Genomic DNA, 18,869 nt, shown 5'->3' on the forward strand with positions numbered 1-18,869 from the left:
ACTTTTTAAATTTTAAGACATTTTTAAATTTAAAATGATTTTTCTAATAACCACAATTTTTAAACACTAACAATCTAATCAATAGCTCACTCCACATGCGTTTCTGAAATCATAGTCTGAAGACTGGCCACAATCCAATAGTTCCCTGAGGTTTCCTTGAACACCTGGGAGAGCAGTTTGGGGTTTATCTGTTTGGTGAAGGCAGTCAGGAGTCTCAAATGCACCATGTAATCCCCTACATGGACACAGTAACATTCCCAGCCTAGAGGAAGTACCTGGAAATTTCACCCAAGATGGAACGAAGACAGAAGCTTTGACGGAAGACAGAAAGGCTTTGGGGCTTCCCAGGTGGCACTGTGGTAAAAAATCTGCCTGCCAACGGAGAAGATGCAAGAGACGTGGGTTCCATCTCTGGGTTGGGAAGATCCCCTGGAGGAGGGCATGGTAATCCACTCCCATATTCTTGCCTGGAGAATCCTATGGACAGAGGAGCCTGGTGGGCTCCACTCCATGGGGTCGCAAAGAGTCAGACACAACTGAGCAACTAAACACACACACAACAGAAAGGCTTAAGATGCAGAGCTGGGATGCTCACCCTTTTCCACAGGCTGGAGGTCAGTACACATAGGCCTGTCCCAGCCCAAGGCCATCACGCCAGGAAGCAGTATCCCACCTGTTCAGGTGTGGCAGGAGCTGCCAAAAACCAGCCACACATTTGTATCTGAGAGACTGGGTGACCACACAGGTGGTTCCTGCCCTGCCTTCAGAGCCAGGGAGCAGAGGTGGCCGACTCAGGGCTGCGGGTGACAGCTCTCCCGGATCCACCCTGGACAGACTCAGAGAGCCGGGTACCTCACAAGCCCCATGCACGGTTCCCCAGTCAAGAGTGGTCCTGCCAGCTTCTGAAAGACCGGCTTCCACACCCTTCCACAGAGACCACACCTTCCAAAGGAAACCTCACGATTAGCCTATTATCCACCGGAAAAAAAATCTTTTCAAAGCTACCCTGTCGCCAGCCTTCTCTTGCTCACTCCTCTACTACTAATTATATCAGGTGATGCATCTGCATGCCTGCCTCCTATTACAGTCTGAGAGAAACACAAAGGAAGAGGCAGCCTCAGATGCTGTGATCTCTGTGCCCCAGCGCTGTGCTTTACTGCAACAGACACTCAAGAACTGAGGGGCTTCCCTGGGGGCTCAGTGGTAAAGAATCTGTCTGCCAATGGAGGAGACACGGGTTCAATCCCTGGTCCCAGAGGATCCCACATGCCATGGGGCAACTAAGCCTGTGGACTACGACTATTGAGCCTGTGCTCAGTAACAAAAGAAGTCACCGCAATGAGAGTAGCCCCCGCTCACCGCAACTAGAGAGAAGCCTGCACATCAACAAAGGCCCAGCACAGCCAAAAATAAATAAACAATAACAATACATCATCAATGGAGGAGGGCTCTGAGGTACACTGTATTTCATTCACAAAGCAGGCATTTTAAGGCCCAGATGCACTCTCCTCCCCAAACGGCCATCTGCTTGCTGAGCATCTATGTCCCATGGAGTGAGACATTTCATGTTTTCTGGGGCCTAACACGCAGGATAAGAGCCTAGGATATGAGTCCAGTGAGAGCCAAGCTCCAGAGTTGAGGGGAACACCAGAGGGCGAAGGAAGGGCCGCAGGGAAATTTTCCAGACGTTACTGAAGCCAGATTTCCCACAAACTCTGCTGTCAAATCAGCCCCGTAAGGCTGAAAGATTTACATGCAGGCGGGGCCAGGTCACAGCTGGAGGGGATGTTCTCCCGTTTCTTCACATACCCTTCCTACCAGACAAAAACAGAGAAAGAGGACAAAAGACCAGAACCACCAGGCTTGATGTGCTAAAGGTCTCAGAGGAAAGATGCCAAAGGTAACATCCTGAACACTCACCTTTCAGTCTCCAAAACCCGCTTGCATGTACTACTTTCTGCACAGACAAATTATTTTCTAAGTTCAAGGGGAGCTATTTTTGTTTCCCTGGATGCTGAAGAGAATGGCAAGAACGTTTGATCCTGGATGAGATTTCATACAATGAAAACCCTCATCCTGGAAACAGAGCTCAGGTGTATGATTTAAACCAAAGTCGAATGATAAGAACGGTTTCCAGAAGGGAGGAGAGATGAATGGGTGCTGGGGATGAAAGAGAGCGGCCAGACTATAGGAGTCTCGTGTTGGTAAAACAGGGTCATTCTACCAACAGATTCTCCCAACAACAAACAGTGTGCTGCTAGGGGAGCTGGGGATGCTTGGGGTAGGCAGAGAGTCCCTGCCTTCAAGGAGGTTATAGAACAGGAGGGGCGGGAAAGAGCAAACCAAAAATCATACAAATAAAAAGTTACAGACTAAGGGGGTGACAGAGGATGAAATGGTTGAAATCGACTCAGTGGACATGAGTTTGAGCAAACTCCAGGAGAGAGGGAAGGACAGGGCAGCCTAGAGTGCTGCAGTCCCTGGGGTTGCAAAGAGTCGGACACAACTGAGCAACTGAACGACAACAGCAAACCATCCTGAAGTAAAGGACAAGGTAAAGATGCTGTGACAGCAAAGGCAGGGATCGAGTTTAGGTTCGAAGGTCCCGGAAGCAACTTTGAAGGAGTGACTGGAAGCCTGGGGGAGTCACAGGAAAGAAGCATGGAAGAAGGGGGCCATCTTGCAGGTACCTGCAGGTGGGATGTGAACAGAGGCCCCGAGGAAGGTGATGTCACTGCAGCCAGCTGGATGCCAGGAGCACAACGCAGCCTGTGCTGAGCCCTGAAAAGAGGACAGTCAGCTGACCGTCTATGCAATGTTTCAGTCTCTTTGGTTCTGATCTGAACACAAGCCACGGGGAGTGATGGTGTTCCTGTCACCGTGATGGGAGTGGCGGCAGCAAGCCTTCCAAGGTAAGGAGTGGCCCCTTCATCCTGTCATTCCCACCAAAGTTCACCCAAAATGCCCCGGCTGTCTGGGCTCACCCATCCTTGCTGCTGGCAAAGCTGGGTGACCGTGGCTGTGCCGGCTGACCCCTCGATGACTCAGCTTCCTGGTAGTGAGCTCATAAAACGGCCCAGGCAGGAAGGAGTCAGAGAGCTATAAACAGAGCCTTCCAGAAGCATCGGCTACATGGCTCCCCCCACCCCGATTCCACGGTGGGACTGTGGCCATTCAGCATTTCTAGAATTGTCTGAATGAACAGTTCACAGTCTTCTAGTGTTGCAGTTAAAGGTTTCAAGTAAATTAAATAGACTACCATTTCTTGGCAGATACCCTAGGAAACAAGGTCCCCCAAAAGTATTTGGGCATCTAGTTCTTTTCCTGCTAGCTCCCTGGTAGAACTCCAGGGTGTGTATGTCGGGGTGTGGGGGGGTCGTCCTCCTAGCTTCCTCCTTCAAGCCGAAGGGCTTGTAAGTCTATACTTTACATTCCAAATCAAAAGACAGTGCCCAAAGTTACACAGCCCATGCAAACAAAGAGTAGAACTTTTGGAACTAGCAGCCTCCTAAGAAACTATGTAGTTTTAGTTCCATTTTGCCATTTTACAGATGAACAAACTGAGACTCAGACAACTGAAATGCTTTCTAAGAGTCTGGTGGGCTGGTTGGCTTCTGGTTATCACAAGCTAATTAAAACTCACCCTAAAATGCAAATTTAATGTTCTGTGTGTGTCTCCAGAGAAAGGATCCATTTTGCTATGTTTTTCCTCCTTTCATGCCCTGCCCTCCATACTCAAGCTCTCGGTTGGCAAAGGTTCTTCCTGTCCCTTCAACTCTGGCTGCTCAGAGAGGATCAGAAATCTGTTTTCAATTTAAAAGCCACTTCTAGTAAAAGCCCAGCTCTGTAGTTAACTTTCGTTTTTTCAGGTTCTGAAAGGGAATTTCAGAAATTTTCTTATGATTAGATTATCAGAAAACTCAAAAGACCCTGGAAGAGACATTCAAGAGGAGGTTAAAGTGAGAATTTTTACACCAGGTCAGGGGAAGTGTCACCGGCTGGGCCAATCACGGATGCCAGTGGAGGGAACCTCACTACCTCCAAGGATAACAGATCCCATGGTGACAAACTGCAGTGTCAACTCCTTCTCCACCTCCTTCTGAACCTCAAAAGACTTTCTCGGAGGCAAAGAAGGAACTAGGAGTCCCTCTAACTTGTCAATGTATTCCTTATTATTACTCTGTTTTTTTTTTTACAAAGAAAAATTGCTAAAGCTGACATTCTTTCTTTTTTAATCAATGTCTTTTTCATCTTGCTTTAGGTATTTTTAAAAATTGAATTATAGCTGATTTACAATGCTATTTAATTTCAGGTATATAGCAAAGTGATTCATATATATATAATTCATATATATATATATAAAAAATACTTTTTCAGATTCTTTTCCATTATGGGTTATTATAAGGTATTGAATATAGTTTCCTGTGCAATGCAGTAGGTTCCTGTTGTTTATCTGTTTTATATATAGTAGTGTGTATCTGTTAATCCCAAACTCCTAATTTATCCCTTGCCCATCCCCCTTCCCCTTTGGTAACTATAAATTTGCTTTCTTTGTCATTGAGTCTGTTTCTGTTTTGTAAATAAGTTCATCTGTAACATTTTTTTTAGATTCCACAAGTGACATCATATGATATTTGTCTTGCTCTGTCTGACTGAGTAAAGCTGATATTCTTGCTGCTCTGAGGACTAATTATAAATCTTCAGTCATTTTCGAAATTTATTTAACGCTTCACACTTCCTGGCATAAATACACTCATTAATTCGGTGATTGAGAAGCCAAGATTCTAGGGAAAACAGTTTTTCAACACACTTACACTAAAAGAGAGTTCTCTAGTCTTTCTCGCTCATTTTAGGTTATTAACCCTTTCACTGACAGCCCCTATTCCAGCAGGGCATCTTCTATGGTTTAATGTCCACCAGATCCAACTTTTGTTTCTACCCCAACTGTTTCTCCTGGGGAACAGCTCGGCATTGTTAAGCAACACTGAAAAAGGCCCACGCACGTCCTCCTTCAAAACACCCAGCAGGTTTAGTAACAAAGACCTCAGATGCCAGGGAAATCCACAGACACAGAAAGAGAAGGCTGGCGTTGGGGTCGGTCAGTTCTTGCCCGTGTCACAGGACTGGTCTTGTGGAGAAACAGGACTCAGCTTTTAGAAGCTGGGAGATCCAGGAGCGTTTCTCTCTTAACCTGGACTGATACGGGCACCAGAAGGAAAATCCTCAAGAGCAGCAGCTTCCAGTCTTTATCAGAATCACTGGAGGTGGATAGACAAGCCCCAGGAACTGAACTCTTTGCATTTAGAGAAGGATCCACCAGAGACAGAAGGACTCAAAGAAAAGAGAGGGCAGGGAAAAAAAAAAAAAAAGTCCAACTATTCAGCTGCCTTTAAAAAGTGACAAAGAGGGGCGACCCTGGTGGATCAGCAGTAAAGAATCTGCCTGCCAATGCAGGAGACGCAGGTTCGATCCCTGGTCCTAGAGGATTCCACACGCAGTCAAACAACTACGCCGGTGTGCTATAACTACTGAGCCTGTGCTCTAGAGCCCAGGAGCCACACCTACTGAAGCCTGTGAGCCTAAAGCCTGTGCTCCGCAAACAGAGAAGCCGTTGCAATGAGAAGCCCAAGTACTGCGATTAGAGAGCAGCCCCCACTTGCGTGACCAGAGGAAAGCCCACGCGGCAGTGAAGACTCAGCAAAGCCAAAGATAAAGGAATAGAAACATTTTAATGTCATTAAAAGGAAGTAACAAGGAATGAGGCAGGAATCTGAGTGTCCATCCCAGGTCCCCGTATGGGGCTCGAGATTAACTTCCGTCACCGCCACGTTCCTCTCATCACCCTCTAAACTGTGATCTGGGCCTGAAAAGGTTACTCAGGCAAACCCTGAACCTCCCCAGATCACGTGCCTGTATTTAATTTTTAGCTATTTGCCTGGCTGCTGCTCCAGCTGGCATTTGCTACTCATGTCACCCATCCGTTAGGAGCCGATTATGAGCAGACATGCCTGTGACGTGACAGCTTTCCTCCCTTCCTCTGTGTTATTGACTCCTCTGGTTCTCAGCTCTGCAGGCAAAGTTCCCACCAGGGGGAGGCTGGGCCTCCCTGGATGCTGCCAAGCAGTCACTTGGTGGTCAAACAGTGAATTAAAATTCAGAATGCAGGGGGAGGGAAGAAGGAGGAATTTCAGAATGGGGGGCAGGCCCTGGTGTGACCCCCTCCCCACCTCCAACACAAAAACTTCCTTGGCTGATTCCGTGGGCAGAAGGCTCAGTGCAGAAACCCAAAATCAGAGTGACAGGGGAGGGCACAGGTGTTCTGGAGATGGCCAGGCACCCTGGGGACAGGCTGTGACATTCCAGGGGAGAGGGAACTGTACAGTTCTGTCCTACCATCTATATCTCCTTCGGTCTAGATACAGATGTTGGTATATTATTTCTTCCAGGGCCCTTTTCCTGATCGCTCTTGACAAGGTTTGGTTTCTGTGAGAAGAGACTCATCACCCCCCTCCAGGAATAATTCAATGACACCTCTGTCCTCCTGGAAGACAGGGGACTTCTGCGGGGACGGATCTCACAGGCAAGAAGCCTCCAGGCTTCCAGTGCTTGGCACATGTAGTCACATACACATGCTCCCAGTTTTGAATTAATATTGTCATTAAAATGAAGACTAGGGGATGATGCTGCACTTTTACACATGCCTTTTAACTTTCTCGGTAGAGAAATTCCATGAATCAGGCTTATGCAAGCCAACACTTAGCAAACAAGCCATGAAAACAGTGACTAAGGGAAGAGAGCTGGTTCTACAGTCCATGACATGCCCTGGGTTCGTCCTTATTTCTCACTCATGTACACACACACCAGCATCTTCTTTCCCTTAGAAAGGCTTCCCCCTATTTCTTCAGTGTGGCTTCTGAGATCTGATCATCAGGCAATCACTCGTTCCTCTAATTCAGGCTGGAGACAGCCCTGGGACACCCATGGGATACCGCCTCTATTCCAGGGGAGCAGAGCACCCCACTGCAAGTCAGAGGCAGGGCCCTGCATGTTTCCATTCCTAGCAAGTTGGCTGGCAAGCTTCCTGCAGCTGCCAGCACCCACCCTCACATCCACCTTCACACCATCTGCCAGGCCCAGGGCAAGGCAACACGCCAGCAAAACCCCCTCCCTGTGGACAGTGTGAGGAAAGGAAGACCAGGGACCCCAGGACAAAGGCATCTGTGCCCTACCTCCTTCCCTTCTTACTTTCAATAATCGGTGGCCATGAGTAACCATAGCACACAGAGCAGCAAGGGACCAAGGTAGGTAAGGGCATCAGCAGATACAGAGAGTCATGCTTCAGGATGATCGGCCACCTTTCTCAGTCCCCAACCTCACCCACCTGCCACTCAAGGGGACAGACTCACCTGCAAAATGAAATGGAGCCTCTAAGGTGATAACCCCACAGAGATGAAAGGGAGGGGCCCCCACTCCCTGGAGGAATCCTTAATCACTGGCCTTAATCACAGAAGTTGTATGCAGGCCTCTCATCGCTGGTCAGACATCATCAATTTTAAATGTATTTCTGAGCATGCCCCAGAGTATAATTGGCTCTTCCTGATTACCCAGCGAAAGAGGTGGTGGCAGACGGCCACCCTGGTCTTTATTCAACAGATGGGAGACACAGAAGGTAAGGAGAGAGGCTAAGTGCCCAAGGCCATGCAGCTGCAGCGAATCCTGCAGTGGCCGGAACCAGAGCCTGTATTTTCCATTCCAACTAGCTAAACCTACCCCTTTAACAGGATCCCAGTTTGATAATAAATACCACGGCCTGGCACCTGCAGAGAGCTTTATACTTTGTAAATGGTATAAAGGTCTGTCGACTGCAAAACAGGCTGTATTTTCTTACCACACGTATTAAGTAGAACTGAAAGGGAGGTGCTGCGGGCATCGTTACTCTTCCTTATTTGAGATGAGAAAACTGCAGCCCTAGCAGACCAAGGAACTATGATGTAGTACTCTTTCCACAGGTCATTTTTAGGCTGTCTTTTGGAAAGGAATCCTTAAGCTAATCCAAAATCAAGTTACTATACCGAGTCCAACTTTGACTCACTGCTAAAATGAGAATGTGCCATAGCAGCTGCAGTTTGCTCCAGAGAAAGAAGCCAGAGAGAACCAAAAATATCCTATGGCAATAACCATTTGTGATCATCCCCTTGCCCTACATATTGGAACAGGAGACCAAGGAACTACTACCTACAAGTTAGAGCTCCGAGTTCCAGGCTAGACTATGACTGTTTGCCAGAGCTTCCTCAGCTCCAGTTTCTCCCTCCCAAAAATGCAGCTGGGACCCCAAAGTCTCCTCTCAGAACCCAGCTCAAGGGCTCTGCCATCATTAACATGAGTCTACATCTCAGCACTTCACATGCTTGCTCCTACCTGATTCCTTTCCTCAACTTGCCTTTAACAGGATCCCAGTTTGGTAATAAATACCATGGCCTCGCACCTGCAGAGAGCTTTATACTTTGTCCATGGTATAAAGGTCTGTACCAGTACCTTCAGTGCTGGTATAGCAGAAAGAGGCGCAAGTTCCAGGCCATGTTATTGTTCTGAAGCTTAGTTTTCTCATTTATGAAATGAGAGACTGTGGGTACCTTTTCCTATCTTCAGAGGAGAGCTAAGAGGATCAAGTGACAGAATATAGGTTAAAACAACATGAAAATAATGCAATATAGAGTTACAGCATCAACATACAAGTATAAGCAAGCATTCAAGCAATAACACTTTCTGGGGGTGGTCCAGTGGTTAAGAATTCACCTTGCAATGCAGGGGATGTGGGCATGATCCCTGGTCAGGGAATAAGGATTCCACATGTGGAGCAACTAAGTCTATGTGCCGCACAACTACTGAGGCCATCTGCCACAACTAGAGAGCCCATGCATGGCAACGAAAGAGCCTGCCTGATGCAACGAAGATCCTGTGGTCGTCAATTAAGACCCAATGCAAATAAAAAATGAATTTAAAAAAATCAGTCTAAAAAAAGTAGTAACACTTTCAGAAATGATAATAGGAGCTAATAGAAAGTAAGAGCTTACCACTTACCACTGACACTATTCTTAACATTCTAGTTGTAGCATAATTCATTCTCATAGCAACACACTATGAGGTGTGTAGTGTTTTATTCCCATTTCACAGATGAGAAAAATAAGGCACAGAAAGGTTTCAGCAATTTGTCCAGGCACCAGTCAGGCAGTCTGGACTCAGGGCCCATGCTGTTAACCTGACAGGCCCTTAATCATTCAGCATATTACCTCTGATACAATCTGTCATTAGTGGGGCCTGTTGAGGTTTGGGCTTTCCTGGTGTCTCAGAGGATAAATAATCTGCCTGCAGTGCAGGAGATGCAGGTTTGATCCCTGGGTCAGGAAGATCCCCTAGAGAAGGAAACGGCTATTCACTCCAAAATTCTTGCCGGGAGAAATCTATGGACAGAGGAGGCTAGTGGGCTAGAGTCCATGGGGTCACAAAGAGGTGGACATGACTGAGACAAGCCACCTGCAAACGTGATCCCACCTGGGCTACGCAACAGCCCTGTCCAGTAGGTAAACAGATGATGTCAGTCCAGGCGACTAATAATAGTCTATGAGACACAGAGACACCAAGCCAGAGAAATAACTCATCCAGGTTTCCAAGCAGATGAGTGGCAGGATGGGGACTTCAATTCATGGGGCCTGACCCCTCCACCCCCAGCCTAGTGCCCTTTCCGGGGGTCCCAACACCAGCACAAGTCTGACACACATGCCCCCCTCCCCAACGCCTACCCACAGCAGCATCTCCAGGGAACAAAGGCTGAGGCCACACTGAGAGATACATCAGGGGCCTCTGCCACCAGACCTCAGGGGACAGCGCCTTTCTGAGTCACTCACAGGATTTTGTGTGTGATGGATCCGGAGGCTTGTGGCCCCAGGGGACATCCTCGCGGGGACACAAAGTGGCAGTCCCTCCACCTGACCCACGGTGGCCAGACATTTCCTAAACCTGTTATGCAACTTTTGCTTCAACCAAGCTGCTGCTGGGATTTCACTCTATTTCAACATGTTTTGTTTTCTCTTCAGAGAGAAAGCACGAATGTGAAACCAAAACACTTCCAGTGACCAGACAACGGCCCTTCCCGGCAGGCTGGGATTACTGGGCGGGGAGGGGGCGGGGCAGGGGGTTGGTTCTCAAAGTTACCTTCTGGGAGCCAATTTCAGCTTCCAGAATGACTAACAACCGCAGGGGTGAGGAAGAGGATGTGTGTGTGTGGTGGGGGGTGGGGCACAGTACAACTGAAGGCCACTGTTTCCCAGAGGGGAAGAAGCCAATTCAAGAGCGCCCGGCAAAGAGCCCCCAGTGACACTGCCCTGCCGGCCCCAGAATTTCAAGATGGCAGGCTGAGCCCTTCTGAGTTCACACACCCCGGCCCTTGCACCCATATGGAAGTCAATATCAAGTTGGGTCATTCTTCTCCCCAAAGTGAGCCGGTCTCATCACCTAAGCTCAGGGTCTAATTACAGGGAACAGGCTCTGGAAATAGGAGCCAGGACTTATTTTGGTTGCCTGGTTAAGGAGAGCCCACAGTCAGTGTGCACGAATGAAGTGGGTGGCCAGATGAATAAACAGCCTCATCAGGGGCTTGTGGGTTCCACCACAGAAAACGGACAGACAAAGGGGCTGAGAGAGTCTCTGTGTGGCCAAGGACAGTAGGGATCCCAAACAACGCTAAGCAAAACAAAATAAAAACTAGCACTTGTTTAACAGCAGGTTTTAAAGCACTTCCCCCACCCCCACCTCACATCTCTTTAAAACAACTGACTCATTCAACAAAGAGTCACAGAAAACCTTTATGTGTCTCTGGAGAGTAGGTCCGAGGGGGAGAGGGTCTGGGTCTCAGCATGCCACTCAAGGTAGTCCAGGTTTATTCTGAAGGCAATGGGGACAGCCATGTGGTATCAGGGGGAGAGAGACACTACTGGAAGTGAACTGAGACAATGGGGCTGCAGCTCGACCCCCTCAGGCCCCTCTCAGGCTCTGCTGCACCACGGAGAACAGGCTGGATTTTCAGTTCCAATCAGCTAGCTTCGCCCCTTTAACAAATGATCCTCATTTGATAATAAATACCATGGCCTGGCACCTGCAGAGAGCTTTAAGCTTTATAAACTGTGATCACTACAAACCTGGTTGCATTTTCTTCCAAGACTCAATTAAGTAGATCTGAAAGGTAGGTAGGATGAGTATTATTACTCTTCCCTGTTTAAGGAGAGAAAACTGGGGATGAGCAGGATCAGCTAAGAAGGATTTGTGGGCATTCATTCAACAAATACTTAACTGAGCACCTACTATGTGCCCGGAACTGTTTCTGGCAAAGGGAACACCCAAGAGAACAAAGGAGTCAAAAATTCCTGCCCTTTGGGAGCTGACATTCGAATGAGGGAAGACAGAGTGTGAAAAATGGAGATCATATTACAACTATGAAAAAAATACTAAATTATGTAAACTTATACGTATTAAGCTAATGGTATTGTGGGTTACAGGGTAACACATGCTGTGGAGAAAAGCAGGTCTGGGCAGAGGGGAAGTGCGTGCAACAAAGGAGGGGAGAGAAGGGGCGAGAAGGGGCGGGTTTATCCAGTTGTGACTCTGATCAGGGAAGCCCGCAAAGTACAGGAGACAGCAGCAGAGTCCCCTGAACCAGCAGGAGGGAGAAGAAAACAGACCTAAGGAGGCTCACAGATGCAGGAGTGGACAGGTCTTGGAAGCATATGGGAGAGGGGAAGGGGGGCAGAGATGGGGGAAATGCTGAAGACCATCCCCAACCTTCTGAGGAAGGGGGCCCAGGCCAAAGGGAAGACCAGAGGAGAGGGTAGGATGTCCATAATGGATGCTAAGGCAACCAACTGGACATGTCTCCAAGGCAACAAGATACCCAGCTCCCAGACAGACCCGACCAGAGACACAGATGTGCAACCCATGAGTTATCAGCACCCAGGGAAGAAAAGAGATGTGTCCCGAGAGACAAAAAGAAGGTGGAGGACAGAACTGTGAGGAAGACCAGGAGGCTGCCTGTCATCAAGAGAGACTGGGAAAAGGGTAGCTGAATTTATTAGCCAGGAAATCGCTGGTAGCCTAGTGGGGTTTCAGCAGAGCGGTGGGTACAAAGGAAATCAACCCTGAATAGTCACTGGAAAGTACTGATGCTGAAGCTGAAGCTCCAATACTTTGGCCACCTAACACAAAGAGCCGACTTACTGGAAAAGACCCTGATGTTGAGAAAGATTGAAGGCAAAAGGAGAAGGGGGCAGCAGAGGATGAGATGGTTAGAGAGCACCAACCCAGTAGACATGAATCTAAACAAACTGCAGGAGACAGTGACTAAATAGAGGCAAAATGCCAGAGGTCTGGGGGGAGGGGGGAGGTGCCAAGGGGAGGAGGCAGAAACTGAGTGTCAACCATCCTTTCCCAACATTTGTTATTTTAAGGAGGAAGAACTCTTGGGGCACATGGGGTCAAGGTGAGCTGCCTGGGGTTGGTTTGTTATTTAAGATGAGACAAGTATGGATCCAGAAATGCTCTTAAGAAGGAACCAATGGCTGGAGATGGGGATGGGGTAGAGGCCAAGATACTGGAACTGGGTTACTCAAGAGACAGATGACCAAAATAACTATGACCGTGACCTTGAGAACTTAGGCACCAGACACTGCAGCAAAAGCTTTACATACGTCATGCCCACTTGATTCTTTCAATAAAAAAGAATCTCGGTCTTGGGATTCATATTCCCAGTCTATAGACAAGGAAACTGAGCTTAGAGAGGTCAAGTAAGATGGCCCAGGTGAAGAGTCAGGATTTAAACCCAGGTGTACATCAGTGGTTGCTACACCCACTGATTCTCCTTAGAAGAAGGAAGGACCCTCTTACTTTACAATAGGAGAAGGGGCAGGGGTTGGCAGGCTAGTAGGAAGGACAGTTACAGGAAGAAGAATTGGATGGAGTCCGGGTTCCTCTAGGAACAGAGAACAAGATGCCACACAGGCTGAAAAAAGTGGAAGGGTGGGAGTCTGAGAAGCAAGGTAGTCTGAAGCAGCTGCTGAGCAGGATGGAAGCCGACTGACCAGAGCACAGGGAAGGCCAGGCTGGGGCCCCAAACGCTTGGCACACAGGGCAACAGTGGGCGCAACGTGAGGGTTTCTCCCAAAGGGCTGGGCTTCCCTGTGGGCATTGGGTTGCTGGGGATCAGATGTGGGCAGGCAGGTGTCGGAAGATCCCAAGGCAAAGAAACTATGGGCTGGGGAGTGGCTGCAGTGATGGGCTGTGGGGGCCAGGCTGGATGAGGAAGCCAGGGATGCAATGAGATGAGACAGAGAAGAGGTGAGAGTCTTCACACAGCGTGACTATGAGAAAGCTGTGGCCAGACTCTGAGACGTCTGAATGCACGATTTCGGGGGCAGAAAGCTTCAGGGCCAGGACAAGGCCCTTAGAAGTAACAGCCATGGACCTGAGTGGCGTAAAGAATAGAGGGGTTTGGGACTTCCCTGGTGGTCTGTGCTTCCGTTGCAGGGGACACAGGTTCGATCCCTGGTGGGGGAAGTTCCACACAATGTGCAGTGGGCAAAAAAAAAAAAAAAGAATGGAGGCACTTGGATGTTAGTCAGGTGGTGATCAAAATGGAACACTCTCAGGATGATAATAGAATTCAGGATGGACGAACAGTCTGTGAGCCAGATGTCAACATCCAGAGGATGAGGGAAAGTGGCTGGATCGTGTTGTTGTTGATGATGGTACTGAAGCTGAAAGGTCCCACCCAGAGGACAGTCCTAACAGGAGGTAATGATAAGTGCTGTAAGGACTTAACCCTCACAGATACCCAGGACATCAGTACCATTTTTTCCTTCTTTTATAAGTGGAGAAACCGGGCAGAGAGGTGAAGACATTTGCCCCAGGTCACACCCAAGTGGGAAGCAGAACCACAGTCTGGCTCAAGAGTCCCTCCCCCCACCCACCCCGCCATCCCAGTGGAGAAGAAGGTGAGTGGTACACAGGGAGAAGAGGGCCAGACGCCGGCGGGAGTGGATGGCAGGAGCCTCAAAGGGAAGGGAGAGCTTGATACGGTGAGCAACAGTGGGAGGGTTGCATCCCAGTGGAGAAGAAGGTGAGTGGTACACACGGAGAAGAGGGACAGACGCCGGTGGGAGTGGATGGCAGGAGCCTCAAAGGGAAGGGAGAGCTTGATACGGTGAGCAACAGTGGGAGGGTTGCAGGCCCAAGGTGCCTGGTTTAAACTAATGGGAATCATCTCCACCTGAGAGGCATCAGGGAGAGGCCTCAGGAGAAGCGCACGATGTCTATCGGCACAGGGAGGAGGAAGGAACATCCAGTGAAAATGTGAAGGAGTCAATTACAAGGAACTTCCCCAGGGTCCAGAGGAAAAATAAAGAAGGAAGCCAGGGAAAGTTGGTTCAGGAAAGAGAAAGCAGGAAGAAAATTAGCTTCTGCATTTCATAGATAAGGAAACTGCCAGAATTCCGAAAAGCTAAGTGTCCCACCCAACCGGTAAGTCAAAAGCCTGGGATCTGAACTACCCCAAACCAGTTCTCTGCCGCTGAGAATTCAGGCTCAGAAGGAGTCTGAGGGCACGTTTGCAGTTAAAGTGATTGGAGGAAGCTTCCTATGAAAAATGGCAGCAGTGAACATTCCAAGGTGTTGGCTGGGAGAGGAAGGCAGGCTTTGGGTGAAGCAGAACTCACAAGGAAGATTTAAAAACAAAAAGAAAACTCTCTGGGCAGGAAAGCTTGGGGACCAGGGGAGACAGGAAAAAAGCCAGAAAGTTCGGGGGTTCAAGAGAGACTGCCAAAGGCTTCCTTGAACACAAGCAAGCCAGTTCATCCAGGACGTCAGGGAATGCCAGAGGGGTCCAGACCCCAAGCCTGTAAACAAAGGAAAGCAGGACTCGAGTTTGGAGACTGGTCACCACCCTAAAGATCGAGGGGACAAAGGCCCTAATCAATGAAAGGGCCACAGGTGGCTAAAACGTGCCCAGGTGCAACCAGGAAAGGCACAGGATGCCCACTCCACAGAGTGATGCCCTCTGCCTCACCTGACAAGCCCCCTACCTCAAGGGCACGGCCCCTACCCCTTGTGTGCCCCAAGGCGTGATTTGAAAACTGTAATTGAACCCCCCCTCCAAGTTAGCCCCAGTGCTTCCCCCTATTGAAGATCTGAGGCCGCCTTGGCTGCCCGCTGTAATCTCAAGGGCTATCCCCTCCAAGCCCTCTGCCCTGGCCTTGCCCTCCCCCATTTCTGGACAGAGGGGGCCAGCAGCAGGCAGGAAAGTGGCCACGTAGGGGCCAAGCGCTGTCTCTGGAACCAGATCCCTGCCGCCACTCCTCCAGCAGACCCCAGGCCTGGGCATCAGCACGTGGCCTGGGCATTCATGAAACGAACAACAGTACAGAAGTTCAAGAAGAATTCCTCGCTGGACTCCACGCCACTCCCAGAGCCACCTTACAGAAAAGTGCTCCTTCCCACTGAAGGAGGATGGAGACGAAGGGAAGGGCAGGATCGGAAGGAGACTGAAAAAGCACTGTACTTTTGTCCAAGAAACGAGAGCAACTTGGGATTTCACACTCTTTGGAAGCAGAGTGGCATCTCCTGAGCTGTATGTGGTTTTGAAAGCACTGGAGTGGGTAGGAGGAACGCTGGCAGCTGCCTTCATCACCCCGTCCCATGCTGAGGACCCTAGCAGTCTGCTTGGCACTGTGGAGACCAAGATGAGCAAAGCCAGAGGTGGAGGAACGCTGAGCTGCCTGGCACCTGCCCGCCTCGCTGCTGCTGCTCCTCAGAGCTCAGCACTGCCAGGGACGGAAACCCCCGAGGCCAAGCGAGGCTTCCAACTGGCTCGGCACCCACCAGCTCCTAGAGAGAAGGCTTAGACTCAACCAGCTCGCCGGCTATCAGTGCCCTGCCATCCGGCTGCACCCTAGCGGGGCAGGAGGGCTTCCCCCAGCAGAGCTTAAAGGGACTGCGTTTCCCTGACAAGCAAAGCAAGAGAAGGGTCAGCGGAAGATCTCTCGCTTCAAATCTTTCCTGTTTCCGTCTGCCCCTGCTTTCGCCACCGCGAGACGCGGGGCATGGTCGGAGAGCGGTGTGCCTAATCTGGTTGGAATTTCCTCCTCCACCCACCTGGCATTCTCCCCACAGTCCTGAGCGCTCCGGACCAGGGGTTCTCACGTCTATCCCAAGTGCTGGTCTAGGCGACCACACCATTGGGCTCTCTGGAGCACCAGGGAGAGAGAGGCGTATGGCAGAGCTGCTGCAAAGCCCCAGCTGGAATGGAGCAAGTCATGGCGACCTCTGGGTGACAGCCCTACAGGGTCCCCTCACTCCCTCCCTTGGGACCACTGCAAGGTCCTGGCAGCCTGCTCCTTTACAGATGAGTAAGCAGTCATATGCCACTAATGTGGGGCCAAGGGAGAGAGAAAGACACAGAAAGGAGGGGGAAAGTTGCCAAAAGTCTTCTAAATCCCCACTTAAGAATCACAGGCTGTTGACTGCTGGAACTCGAGAGGTGTTAGTGATGATGACGTTCAGTGTTTTCTCAGACTTTTTGGCCTAGCCAGAGGTACACTTTGCACAGCCACTCAGAGAACACACATATACACAACCCAGACTGTCACAGAGCAACAGTACTTCTTACTGCATGCCACACATGCTTGTATTAATATTTTGTACTCTCACCAACCTGGCTTTTTAAGAATGTTTCTCCCACTAATGGTCACCACCCATTTTGAAAAATGCCAGTCATTAAGGTGACATTGGGTGGAGGGGATTTCACAGAAAAGTATATGCACTATTACAATGTGAAGCATTCGCTAGGCTGACTTTCCACATGTGAGGCACAACAGAGCAGCTTGCTGGGCTCAGAACTGAAAGTGACCAGTTCTGAGCACCATGGTCCACACACCATACAGGAGAGAAAAACTGGAAAACACAGGCCCATCCAACACTCTCACTGAACTTTACAAGATCAAGGTTAAAAATGTGTGCCTTATAAAATACAAGAAAAAAAAATTTTTTTTTCCTTTCAAGAAGGAATTTTTTTTTTCCTTTCATTGATTGGGCTGCAAGTGTAATTAATTATTTCAAGTTGCAAGTAATATAAAAAAAGACAATGAGTATTCTGTGTTCATAGAAAGGGGGACAGGTGAAAAATAGGAAATATTAACTGGTCCATAACCTCCATTTCACTAGTGACAGAACAGTGCCTAAAGAATGAAGCAAGTTAGGGGCTGGGCTTGAACCCCAACCCAGGGCTCCTGACTCAGTTACAGTCTCCACCATCCCATCCCTGTTATTTAAGAAGAACACAGTGAAGGTCTCCCCAGGTGGAGCGTTTCCCTGTCTGAAGCATGGATGGTCCCTGACATCTCATGTTGGACACCAACACTTATGTTGGTTTTAGCACACCTCTGTTGCAGCCTTGCTAGGGTCACACAGCGGGGCTCATGCCACTTAACTCTCTCTGTGCCTTTTAGCCCCACTGCAAAATGAAAAGAGTAATCCAAGGAAACTGTAGCAAAAAAAAAAAAAAAAAAAAACCACCGAGAGGTGCTTTAAAGCCAAACTGGTATGCTCAAAACCAGAACCCCCAAGGGTCTTTATTCAGAGCCAGGATTATAATCCCAGAATCTAGAAATTGTTCCTGATTAGCTAACCCAAACCTGTATTTTATTTATTATTTTTAAAATTTTATTTTATTTTTTGGCTGCACCACACAGCATGTGGGCTCTTAGTTCGCCAACCAGGGATTGAACTTGTGCCCCCTATGTCTGAAGCACAGTTAACCACTGGACCACCAGGGAAGGTCCCCCAAGCCTTCATTTTACAGTCAAGTTCCACAGAATGACTTGCCCAGGACAGCTAAACCAACTCCTTCGACCACACACATGACATTAACCTGTCCACAAGTGAAAACTGCTACAGAAAGCAATACCAAGTACATAGTAACAAGTGGATCAAAACATGCCAACACCTAGAGAGCAGGAGGGGCAGGGAAGAGACTAAACATAGATCACACAATTCAAACACACGCAATTAAGCCCTCTGAGGGGCTTCCCCAGTGGCTCAGCAGGAAAGAATCCACCTGCCATGCAAGAGATCCAAGAGATCTAGATCCCTGGGTCAGGAAGATGCCCTGGAGAAGGGAATAGAAGCCCGCTCTAGTACTCTTGCCTGGAGAACCCATAGACAACGGAGCCTGATGGGTTACAGTTCACACGGTCACAAAACAGTCAGACACGACTGAGCGACTTAGCACGCACACAAGAGTGTCATGCTGCATAACTAGCCCTAAAAACAAGCTCCAATGATGCCTTGAACCAAACTCACAGCAGAGGTCAAGAGCCTCAGAAGTGGTCTAGTTCTTTGACGGCTCATGCCTGCTCAAATGACATCTCCCGGCTCCTAATCTTCCCACACTCTGTCCAAGGCACTTGAGACAACAGCTTCAAATATGGGGACTTTTTATTACATGTGAAGGATTATTTCCTATACAAATGCCACCTGGTGTCCATCCAGGGTCTTTCTTGGAGTGACTTTGAAAACCTAAGAGAAAAAAATCTCCCTGTGGCCTCCATAACCCTGGCAGGCAAGGACCGTTCCTTTAATCTCCCTCTGGCATGCCGGAGAGCAGAGGGGTGATGATGACTCAGACCCAGCAGCACAACATAAGACTTGGGGCTCACCTTAATGTGAATGCCCATGGCCTTCTCTCCGGACAGGTATCTGTCCAGCCACTGACTGCCAGCTCTAAGAACTGCTCAGAGCAGGAAAACCCTCTGCATTAGACATTCTGGCCT

At 49.0% G+C, this 18,869-nt stretch overlaps 1 protein-coding gene across 9 annotated transcripts in view; it reads right to left on the reverse strand.

Moving 5' to 3' along the window:
* Positions 1–18,869, reverse strand: part of SLC25A37 (solute carrier family 25 member 37) — a 46,471-nt gene that overhangs the window by 26,037 nt on the left and 1,565 nt on the right. Inside the window, exons 1-2 of one of the 9 annotated variants that reach the window (XM_069573988.1) lie at positions 2,985–3,054; positions 2,691–2,781 (exon numbers count right to left, since the gene is read on the reverse strand). The exons of 4 other annotated variants lie outside the window; for them this stretch is intronic. Coding sequence is in view for 1 of the 5 variants with exons in the window: in XM_069573987.1 (XP_069430088.1) it covers positions 9,906–9,953 (48 nt within the window). In the remaining 4 variants the exon portion in view is untranslated. Of the gene's footprint in view, positions 1–2,690; positions 2,782–2,984; positions 3,055–9,905; positions 10,093–18,869 lie in introns of those variants that run through there. 4 more of the 9 variants (XM_069573987.1, XM_069573992.1, XM_069573994.1 and 1 more) reach the window with 4 other exon arrangements.

Source organism: Ovis canadensis, chromosome 2 (assembly GCF_042477335.2).
Source record: "Ovis canadensis isolate MfBH-ARS-UI-01 breed Bighorn chromosome 2, ARS-UI_OviCan_v2, whole genome shotgun sequence".
Classification (NCBI taxonomy): Eukaryota; Metazoa; Chordata; class Mammalia; order Artiodactyla; family Bovidae; genus Ovis; species Ovis canadensis.